General features: G+C 42.0%; 2 protein-coding genes across 2 annotated transcripts; both read left to right on the top strand.

Moving 5' to 3' along the window:
* The first annotated feature begins 1516 nt into the window (after positions 1-1516).
* On the top strand, positions 1517-3702 carry srd5a3 (steroid 5 alpha-reductase 3). Its single transcript, XM_068743795.1, has 5 exons — positions 1517-1740; positions 1939-2090; positions 2162-2347; positions 2445-2570; positions 2788-3702. Exons 1-5 carry the CDS (start codon positions 1517-1519, stop codon positions 3045-3047), a joined length of 948 nt encoding a protein of 315 aa, XP_068599896.1. The 3' UTR covers positions 3048-3702.
* A 237-nt stretch (positions 3703-3939) lies between these two features.
* On the top strand, positions 3940-7608 carry tmem165 (transmembrane protein 165). Its single transcript, XM_068743746.1, has 6 exons — positions 3940-4092; positions 4423-4648; positions 4728-4903; positions 5155-5331; positions 5524-5629; positions 6187-7608. Exons 1-6 carry the CDS (start codon positions 3940-3942, stop codon positions 6261-6263), a joined length of 915 nt encoding a protein of 304 aa, XP_068599847.1. The 3' UTR covers positions 6264-7608.
* The last annotated feature ends 3101 nt before the right edge of the window (positions 7609-10709 follow it).

Genomic DNA, 10709 nt, shown 5'->3' with positions numbered 1-10709 from the left:
ATCCAGCATCCAACTCTTCATAGCCCTGAAAGGAAAAGTTTAAAGAAGGTGCTGAAATTCAAATTCTTATTAAAAAAGTAATATAATATAATGACAAAGCAGAGAGACAAGGAACAAAGTAGTCATGCATCCAGAACAACTTGGGGGTATGGGGGGGAGAAAAGTGTGAGGCAGAGCGAGAGAATGATAAAACCATACCAGAAAAAGAGCTAATTAAGTGGCAAATGTGTATTATCTTACAATAATACACATTTAATATATAATACCATGATTGTGTGTGATATAATGTGGCTCCTTATTGGTTTTTTAATTGTTTGTTTGTTTGTATTTTTACAAATTTCCCCAATGACATATGTTCATGCTACTACTTTGAACGTGCAAACATGAATAGAGTGAGGAACAAGACACATTGGATTTAGGGGGGCCTTTCATCAGGCGTCCTGCTGTGCACTGTGGGGACAATAGGCCACAGCCACTTGTTTGTTAACAAACAGCAGGATACTTGAATTCACTACGCCACACTTCTTTTCTCAGAATTGTGTTAACTGGGACCACTAAATCATGGAGGGTTTATCGGACTCGGTGCAACTTTCTGTTTTCATCAAGTAAGAAAAAAAGCAAACACTCACTTATTTGTGTTATAATAAAACCTTGCTCCTGGATGTGCCTTAATATGGACATACTGATTTTAACAACGTAAACCTTATTTTACGGTATTTCAGTACAGAGAAAACCAACTTGGCTGCAATATTCAGGGGTTCAGTGAGGGCCCAGCTTTTGTCAGAGTAAAATATAGAAGGACACTGAGGAGAAGGAAGAGAGGGAGGGAAGCAGGAAACAGTCCACACTTCCTCAGACAGGATACAGTGCTCCTCTAAGAGGCATCCTGGACCCTAATGCCTCACAGGCTTTTCACAAAAACACACTTTTTTTTTTCTTTGACATGTTACTGCATTGTGGAGAGGAGGAACACACAGGCAACTTGTGAAGCTGTAAGAAGAAAGCTCAGCAAAAACTGATCAAGAGTGAAGCGCCATGGCCGTGAGGTCAAACATCAGGTTTGCTAACTCTGCCGTAAAGGTCAAAGTGTGATGAGGTGATCCAGCTCCAAAGAACTGCGTTGAACAGATAAATCTACAAAATACAATACAGTACTCTACTTTCACTAAATATCGATCTGTATTTACCAGGGTACAGTGCAGAAAACAAATACATAAAACAATAAGATCAGTAATACCATAGCTCTCTTCGAGGTAATTCTGCATATTACATTACTTCATTTTGTAAAAATATACTAAGTATAATTTGATAACAAAACAAATTTACTACTACTTAAGTAGTGGCAGAATGCAACCAAATCAACTACGTGAGCACCATCCAAGGTACAGTACTTTGCTTGATGCGCTTGCCATTTTCAGCTTCTCCAGTTCATCCGGAACCTTTTGCGATCGTTTTTCTGGCGGTCTCCTTTCGGTGACGCACACATCTACGTCAACAACATCCGGCAGGGCTGAAGATGATTTGGAGTGTAGATATTTTGAGCGTTGTGAATGTTTTGTGGGCCTTTCTGGCTTTAGTTTTCCTTTCTGCTTTACTTGCGCACAAATTCTCACCACACGCACAGAGAGAACACAAAACATGGCGTCTTTACGTCTTGTTTCAGGATCTTATTCGTTACGGAAAAACAAAACAAGCCCATATACGCGATGACTGCATGTGTGTGATCGATGTCCCAAAAAGGTAACTGTTATTTAGGGAACAACCTAGCAAACGTCAATGTGGTGATCTATAAACTAATTTATTTGCGAGTTATCTATACTATATATGCAGTAATTTCATTGTTGACACTAAAAATTGAAACGTGGATCGTTTCGTGCTAAATTAGTTGGCCAGACAAAAAGCAAACACCGACTTAATGTAGCTTCTCTCGTCTCTCAGGTGGTTCTGGCACTTCTATGCCGTCTCTGTTGGCTGGAATGGTCTGCTTCTTGTCTTGCACTTGAACTTTATATTTCATCATCAGTCATTCCCAACGTGGTTGACTGGAATAGTAGACATTTTGACTGGTGTGCCAAGTACTGACAGTCAAGGTAGGCTGTAAATCCACTGCTGCTACAGCTTGTATCTCCCTGTCTGATTCAGGTTTTCATACTGTGTGTAGCCCCACAGCTGTCCACTCTGCTGATGCAGCTGCTGCTCTGCGTGCACTCCCTTAGGAGGCTGCTGGAGTGCCTGTGTGTCAGTGTTTTCTCTGATGGAGCTATGCATTTGGTGCAGTATGTCTTCGGCCTGGTTTATTACGTTGCACTTGGGTTTACGGTGCTCTGTTCGGACCGACTGGGAAAAGGTAAACCTCTACTGAGTGCTCTATGTTGTGAAACAGTCTTTAAATATTTACTGCTTCTTCTGTAATAGAAGGTTGATGTTTCTGCTATTCTTTTCAGGGACTGGGACTCTCCTCTCTCAGCTGAACTGGTTTCATGTAGTAGCAGTCACACTTTTTATATGGGCCTCACTCTTGCAGCATCAGTCCACGGTCCTGCTGGCCAGGCTTCGTACTGGGAAATCAGGTGAGCTTGTGCAGTGATGTCGTATTGATTCTCAAAACCAGTCGATCGATATTAAACGTTTTCTTGTTTGTTTGCTTTATTGACTCTGTATTCTGATGTTTATCGCGTCACCACATTGTTGCCAATACACAGTGCCACTTGTGATAGGAAAAACCGTCACAATGGACATTGTATTTGATTTTGTCGCTGCGTTTCTGTTGCTTTTCTTATCTTTCAGGAGCAGTTGAGACACTGGCACACAGATTACCAAATGGAGGCTGGTTTGACCTGGTGTCATGTCCGCATTATTTTGCTGAGCTGCTGATCTACATCTCACTGAGTTTGGTTTTTGGAGGCCTGTCTCTCACCTGGTGGCTTGTTGTGCTGTATGTACTCTTCAACCAGGCATTGGCATCACAGCTTTGTCATGAATTTTATATTGGAAAGTATGAGTCATACCCAAGTTATAGAAAAGCCTTTATACCATTTCTGCTATGAATGGGTTCTGTTTGTGTTCCTCTCTTGGAACCGCAGTATCCTAAAAATATCAAAGATCTGGAGGTCATGGACAAGAGAAGCTTTCACAGCAGCCAAGAGGACAATGCTGCATATAGCTGACGGGTTCAGTGCTTCAGAACAAAATTATCTCCATGTGAAAGAAGAGCTGTTTCATAGAGACTGATGTGAAGAACGGAGGACACGCATTACAAAGTGGTTGCTCATTAATCTCTTTGTTGATGTAATAGGATTATTGTAATGGAATCTTGTATGGAGGGCACCCAGCAGATCCCTGGACAGACTAGTGTACAGTTTTATTGCTGCCAAAGTCCTCACCTCAACCAAGTTATGGCAGCAGAGCAACCTCAGCCTCTTCCAGCTCCACTGGCTTCCCATAACGTCACGCATCAACTACAAAATCTATTTCTTTACATTTGTTAGTAATTAAAAGTACTTTCTATAATTAAAAGTGGGCAAAACAGTTTTAGAAGACAGACTGGGCGTTCTTTGGTGGGTCATCGTCCAACGGAAACAAGACCGCAGGGCTTTTTTGAAATGCTCCTCTTAGACAGGATGTTTGACTGTACTTGTACTGTAATACATGCTACTGTTTGACTGTACTTGTACTCTAACATTCTGTCTAATAAATATATTAATCATCATCATCGTCCAAAGCTTGACGTCATTTCTTGCTCGACCAATCACGTCGCATCATTTGTTCCTGAACGCGGCAGCGAGGGCGTAACTTCCGCCCTGAGGTGGCGCTACATCCTGAGTCCCTCAGATTGTCGTTAGCTAATATGAGGCTAGCCAGGTTCGTTGCTAGTTATATTAGTGCTGAGTGACAAGGGGACCGATTCAGGCACCGATTCGGGCTTTCCGTTCAGCGATCATGCCTCTCAGGGTCCGCGGAGGAAGTGAACGAGCCCATAGAAACGTGATGTACGTCTTGTTTCCGCTCGCCGCGGTGTTTTTGTTATCGGTCGGAGTTGCTGCTGCTCCAGAGGAACAAAAGCCACCTCTCCAAGCGCAGTCCCTACAACAGGTAACAGGAAACTTCACTGTGTCTGAAACGCGTATGAACGCCGCTGCTAAATGACGCGTGTATTGTGATCCTGGAGCTGCGTAAAGATCCGCGCGTAAAGTTTAATAACCTCAATTATTAAACAATAGATACTTCTAGCAAAGCGGTTTTTGTTTTGTTTTTTAAAGTTACCTGTCGTCGATTTTCGGTGTGTTTGAACAAGTAGGTCACACTAACCCGTCGTCACGACTTCAGTTTGCTTTTCCAGTGATGCTGATGATCGTTAATATCACGAGAGACGTGAGTCAGGTTGGCTCAGGAGTTTGAGAGTTTTCTTCTTTTTCATTGCAGAAATCTTCAGATGCTCAGCCAATAGGCCCAGTCGTCTCTCCAGATGCTCCCAGCAAAGGGAACGTGGGTTTCATCCATGCCTTTGTGGCCTCCATCTCTGTCATCATCGTCTCTGAGTTGGGAGATAAGACATTTTTTATTGCAGCCATCATGGCCATGCGCTACAACCGCCTCACGGTGCTGGCAGGCGCGATGCTGGCCCTGGGACTGATGACTTGTCTTTCAGGTGAGTGCCTGGACATCATTTTATTTAATTGTTTTCATGTCTGAGTAGTAATTTGGTCATTTCTTACCCCCCCCCCCAGTGCTGTTTGGCTATGCCACCACCATCATTCCTAGACTCTACACGTACTATGTGTCCACTGCTCTGTTTGCCATCTTTGGTGTGCGCATGCTGAGAGAGGGGATAAAAATGAGTCCAGAAGAAGGCCAGGAGGAACTGGAGGAGGTGCAGGCAGAGATCAAGAAGAAAGATGAAGAGGTAAGCCGACGTTACAAACAGGTGAAGTGGAGCAGCTCCAGGGCGATGGCTCCTAATATATTCAAATATATGTTAATATATTAAAATCTCTAAAACACAGTGACTGTGACTGGTGGCATGTTTTCACTGGCACACGGACTCGCGGTGTTAACGCCTACACCTTTTCATGTTCTCTGGCAGGAGAGCCAAATGTAATTCTCTCTTGAAAGTAGTCCTGTAGTTTCACGTTTATCCTTTCGATTCTTGCGCAGCTCCAGCGTTCCAATCTGGCCAATGGGACGCCGGATGTGGAGGCTGGAACGACAGTTCCTCAGGGAAGGTGGCACAGCATCATCTCACCCATTTTCCTCCAAGCCCTCACCCTCACCTTTTTGGCAGAATGGGGAGATCGCTCACAGCTGACTACTATTATTCTAGCCGCCAGAGAGGTTGGTTTACTTCGCTGTCAGCCGTGGGTTTTACTGACTTGGTTTAGCGTGTGGATTATCATCTTATGTGGCCCCAATGCAAAGCAAATCTTTGAGACCACAAACTGCTGTCTTCTGTTTATTAAATATTCAGTAAAGGCAGCATATAATTATCCGTGGCATCAACTTGAATAAAATGTTTCATTTTCCCAGGATCCATTTGGAGTGGCGGTGGGCGGTACATTCGGGCACTGTTTGTGTACAGGACTGGCTGTGATAGGAGGCAGAATGATTGCCCAGAAAATATCTGTCAGGACAGGTGAGATTACAGTAGATCCATTTGTCATCGTAATCCATTTTAGAATAACTCTGTTTGGTGGAAACACACTGCTTGAGAGCACAGTGGATCTCGTTATTTTAATAATGGATGGTGTGAGTGGTACTACTGATCGTGTTGGGGGAAAATTAAATATTTATTCCTTCAGTTACTTTTAGTATTAAACAAATAAAAGAGCCGATAAATTGATCAGGATTTCAGTTCTGGAATCAGTTGAGGTCTGGAGTGCGTTGTTCTCTGGGCTTGGCAGGTTTCTTTCAAATGAAACTTGAGAATGTCCCAGTAGGTTTAGTCTGCTGCTGGCGTTTGGGTTATATTCCATTGGCCTTCGTGCTACACCGGACGGTTGTCATGAGTCAGAAGTAATAACACACCACCTCAGCTTCTTCGGGCACATCGCTGGAATGTTTTCCCAACTTATTACTTAAATTACCTGAAATGAAGAAAGCTAAATTGATTGATCCGTTTGGTGAAGCATCCCTTAATATTTGTCTAACCTCCAATTAAAATGTTTTCTTCTCCTTGTTTTGTTTCCATAGTTACAATCATTGGTGGGATCGTTTTCCTGGCGTTTGCCTTGTCCGCTCTGTTCATCAAGCCAGAAGCTGGACCATAATTGGACAAAAGACTTTCAGGTTTTCTGTGAATATACTTGTTAACTTTGGTCACATTGCTGTGGAGGGTCTGCAGGTTTGACTCTGTCCCTCTGTCCCTCTCTTCTATATGTCCAGTAGAAAGTGTGACATGCTAAACAGAGTGCAAACATTGCTTAACTAGACTCTGCAGTCTAACTCTGTGGGTTTCTATTAGCGTTACATAAAATTCCCCAAGCGTTGCATCCTCTAGTGCACATCAAAGCCTCATGGGAGGTGTAGTTGTTAGATTCCAGCAAATCAACGATTTATCTTAATCAAGTAAGAAGCACATTTATCATCAAACAGAAAACTTCAAGTGAGACAAAGTAAGAGCCTCAGGTAGAAGGAAGGAGCTACGGAGGCTAGCTTGGAGAGGCAGGTTGGGCTGTAGCTCTCTTCAGAGCAGTTTCCTCCTCACAAGACGACTGATTGTTCCTCACTTCCCCCTGACCCTTCTCTAAAAGGAAGTGTGGCTCACAAACGGGGCCTGACATGCAGCACTTCCTTCCCACACCGCCATCAGACACTGAGTCCATTTCAACACCTTTGCATTGGTTTGATGTTTGAGTAATGAGTTTTGTTGATTTGGCTTGAGACGGTGCAGTCGGATAACCATTGACAGAGTAGTAACTGTAGACTTTTTTTTTTCTTCTTCACCGGCACACTTTTTAATAAGGATCAGCTGTTGTTGTTGCTCTAAGATTTTCTGCTTAGGAAGACCGAACAAATAGCACATAATGGAGAGACTTATTCACGGTTAGATTTTATCTGAGGCAAAGGAACCGTCTAAATATTTCCTTATTTCTCTGTTGACATAGGAGGCGTCTGTCAGTGAGACTGAGTCCTGTACCACTGCAATACCTGTTGTCCAGGTGTGTAGACATGTTGAGTACCTGAGTAACTTCGCCATACTTTATGTGCACCCCTCTAAAATACTAGTGATGGGTAGCGATGGTGAGCAAAGTGTGCATCAGGGTTGAAGGTCAGTAATGACCTCCACAGATGGAATCTTCCTCGGTTATTAAAACCAGTATGTCCCATTTGCTCCTTTTTCCAAAAGTAGTTGTAGTCGTGACACCAGATCCCAACAATGCAGTAGAAGCCTCTTTTAATTTAAAACTATTTATTTAGTTTCATTCGTTTTTTCGTTTTAATAACACGGACTGTTGAAACAGGCAGGGGGTCGCTATAGTCCAGGAACGGTAATAGTTTTTTATAAGTGAACAAGCAAAAGCTGTGGTGTCAATATTTGACAGCTTGTCCTCAGTCATGTTGGTCAAAATGCCTACGAATATAAAAACTCTCAATAAAAACGCTTCATGTGTCGTCTGATTTTCAAATGAATCTTTGGTTCTGAGTTTATCTGAGCTTCAACAAAGGAAAAAATATCAACCTCGGGAGTCGAGAGAACAAAGGTAACGACTAGATTCCACAAATACCAGAGACATTTAAAAAGGTTTATTCTCAGACGGGAGATGCTTTTGCATCTGGGGGTTGTGTGATGAGTTGAGTGGTTTGGCTCAGGAATCTAATGTACAGCAGCAAGCAGGCAGGCACCTGTGAAAAGTGCGTTTTAGAATGATGAATGTTTGATTTGGGATTACTCATTGAGGGTGCAGCCAATCGCCAGAGACTACAGTCCGTACAATTCTGGCAGTAATTCCTGATTGAAGTTTATTGCCAGAGCTTAAAAGTAACCAGCAGGTGGCAGCAGTGGCTTTACATCGCTAAAGGATTTCCCAGTCCTGATTGATTGATCGATCTGGTGGATCTTCTCCGGACTTGGGTTTGACAGCAAACCTCTCATATCGCTTCACTCACCTGTTGTGATGTTTGTTTGTTTGTTTTAGTTACAACCCAACAACCTACAAATTCCTGTGTCATTGCACAGCAGCAAATCATGTTATCCAGCTGAATTAAAGGTGCGCTCTACCTGTCCTGACGCACAGTGCGTACATCAGCGCTACACAATATTAAACACAACGCACTGTGTCCTTCAGGGGTTCCCTCTCTTTGGATGACAAACATCTACCCCTATGTTCTTGTGATTTGACAATGACAGATTAATAACTTGGTGTTATCCTCAAAACCATTCTGTCAATTTGAGTGATTCCCAGTATGAAGGAAAACACTTTGAATGTCCAGTTGAGGTTCAGAAGCATCCCAGAGGAAATAAGTCTGGATGTCAGTTTGTTTCTCCTTCATGTGCCCTTTCTCATGTCTTTGATGTCGTGTACAAACACTAGCTTTAATAGGGCGTGTCCCAGTAGAAGAAAAATCATTTAATTAATGTCCTATTATACATTGTGCAACATTACCTGCAGCCAAACGTCTCCTCGTGAGAAACCTTTGGCATCAATTACATTCTTTTAGGTATCCTGTTTTTTTCATTTAAGAGTCATGTTTCCAGACTCTTCACCCTCACACACAAGTTGTGTTTTAAGTGCTTAAAAATTAGACAAAACCCATCATAAATGATGTTAAGATTACTTTGACTCCAAAGTTGTTGTTTTTTATATCAATTGTGAATTATTCTGCCGCTATGTTGTAAAGGCGTGATAAACTTTTATCTTATTCCGCGTTATAACGTATGTGTTTATGTGCAAGTTGTCATACATGATTTCACCAATAATGAACTTTACTAATGGTAAAGACAATATTATCGAGCTCATATCTGCATCGTGGTCGCTTGTTCAGGGTCACAGCTTGGCATACAATTTTGTTTTCCCCCAAATTTTGAAAAAAATCAACGTGTGAATGGATGATTTATGTGGCTCCACTCCAACTTGTAACATTGGCACTGAATATAGAGCGTGACCAACTAGAACTACATCTCCACACGGGCCTGTGTCAAGGAACGATGCAAGCCAAATGTCAATATGCATTGGGAGTAATCCCATAATAATAACTATGAACTATTTAAACGCGTCATGATAACGTGACAGTATTTAACCTCGAGTAAATCAAAACAGATTCCATACATGTTCAGGCGCTGTAAATGGCAGCTGTTGCATTACATAGTTAATTAATCCTCTAAAGCATTCTTCCCTGAAAAAACCTAAACTGGGTCATTGTGACCTGCTAGGAAAGCTTTCTACATTTGCCAACCCATGGTAAAAACATCCCAAAGCAGTGAGGAGCAAATGACCGGTAATGTAACATTACCGGTTGAAAAGCCTCTGTGGTGCATTACTCACATTTTGAGCACTTCTTTTCAGTGCTTCAAACTGCAGAGGGGAATTTAGAGGTGTAAGAAAACATGTTTGACAGATCAGGACAGCTCAAATTAAAACTGAGAAACAGGGACAAAATAGGTCACCAGATGCCTCGGGTCAAAGGTCAAAGACTTGTTAGCAGAGAGAGAGGATGTTCAGCACAGTCACTTCACACAGATAAATAATGGGCTGTGCTGATACCAATGCATCGGACGGTGAGGTGAGAAGTCTGTCAAACTAGAATGTGTTTTAGGCCTGCGTCTGCACAGACGTTCATATATCGTAAATGTCATCATGGGTTTGACAAGGCCATTCATCCAGCGCACCTGACAGCGAGTTCCGTTTTCAAATGGCACAAAACGATCTGGTTTTACTGGGAAAACCCCTCGTTTTTATTTTTATTTGACTCATATTGTTTCCCAAAGTATTTTACATGAATCCAACCATGTTTTTTGAGATGCTATAATTGATATTTACATAACTATGGACCACATGACTACCTTTTATATTGGACATTCATCTACAGAACAATATCACCTGATGCTGCACTTTCCCTCCATTTTTTTGAGCTTTTAGCATCTTTCAGCTTGACGTTTGGGTTTTCTTTGGTTCACTGCCATTGCTCCCAGCACCGAGTAGCAGGCAGTCGGACAAAGTTATCTGCTAACTAGCCTGAAAACACACAGTGGAGCAATGAGCAACTATGGAGCCAGATATTTCCTTCAGTAGTTAGTTCAGATCACAAACAGCGATGCAGAGTAGAATCTCAGTCTTATGCTCTCCGGTTTGTGGAGAAGAGACCTTTTTGTGTTTGACAATATCACCGTATCAATCTAAAAGATTAGAAATGCCAGTTTATGAAGGCTGCAGACGCTTGGAATAAGAATGTCTACCTCTTTCTACCCTGTCAACAATGATATACCTCTGAAAAAGGGATGGATCACAAAGAAAATCTTCGCAGGTGAATTTTATACATTTAGCTTAACCTTGGTCATTAAAATGCTAATGTATTTATTCTTCAGTGTGTGCATTTTATACACATCTTAAAACCTTTTGTAGTTTTTCTGAAATTCTGCAAAAAACGTGGGTCAAGGATTAAACAAACTGACAACAAGCGGCATTGGGGCAGCTATTGTCAGGGCGAAAGGAAGTCGATAAATATCGTTCAAGACCTTTTCTTTGAATACTAAAAAAATAAAATAAACTTCAAAG

This window comes from Brachionichthys hirsutus, chromosome 9 (genome assembly GCF_040956055.1).
Source record: "Brachionichthys hirsutus isolate HB-005 chromosome 9, CSIRO-AGI_Bhir_v1, whole genome shotgun sequence".
NCBI lineage: Eukaryota > Metazoa > Chordata > Actinopteri > Lophiiformes > Brachionichthyidae > Brachionichthys > Brachionichthys hirsutus.
Note: the sequence above shows the minus strand (reverse complement) of the source record. Positions and strands in the feature narration are given on the sequence as shown.

Coding starts and splice junctions, on each gene's coding strand:
- srd5a3 (XM_068743795.1), top strand. CDS start 1,517: ATGATTTGGAGTGTAGATATTTTGAGCGTTGTGAATGTTTTGTGGGCC. Junction 2,091..2,161: donor GCCAAGTACTGACAGTCAAG/GTAGGCTGTAAA, acceptor TACTGTGTGTAG/CCCCACAGCTGTCCACTCTG. Junction 2,348..2,444: donor TTCGGACCGACTGGGAAAAG/GTAAACCTCTAC, acceptor TATTCTTTTCAG/GGACTGGGACTCTCCTCTCT.
- tmem165 (XM_068743746.1), top strand. CDS start 3,940: ATGCCTCTCAGGGTCCGCGGAGGAAGTGAACGAGCCCATAGAAACGTG. Junction 4,649..4,727: donor ACTGATGACTTGTCTTTCAG/GTGAGTGCCTGG, acceptor CCCCCCCCCCAG/TGCTGTTTGGCTATGCCACC. Junction 5,332..5,523: donor TTATTCTAGCCGCCAGAGAG/GTTGGTTTACTT, acceptor TCATTTTCCCAG/GATCCATTTGGAGTGGCGGT.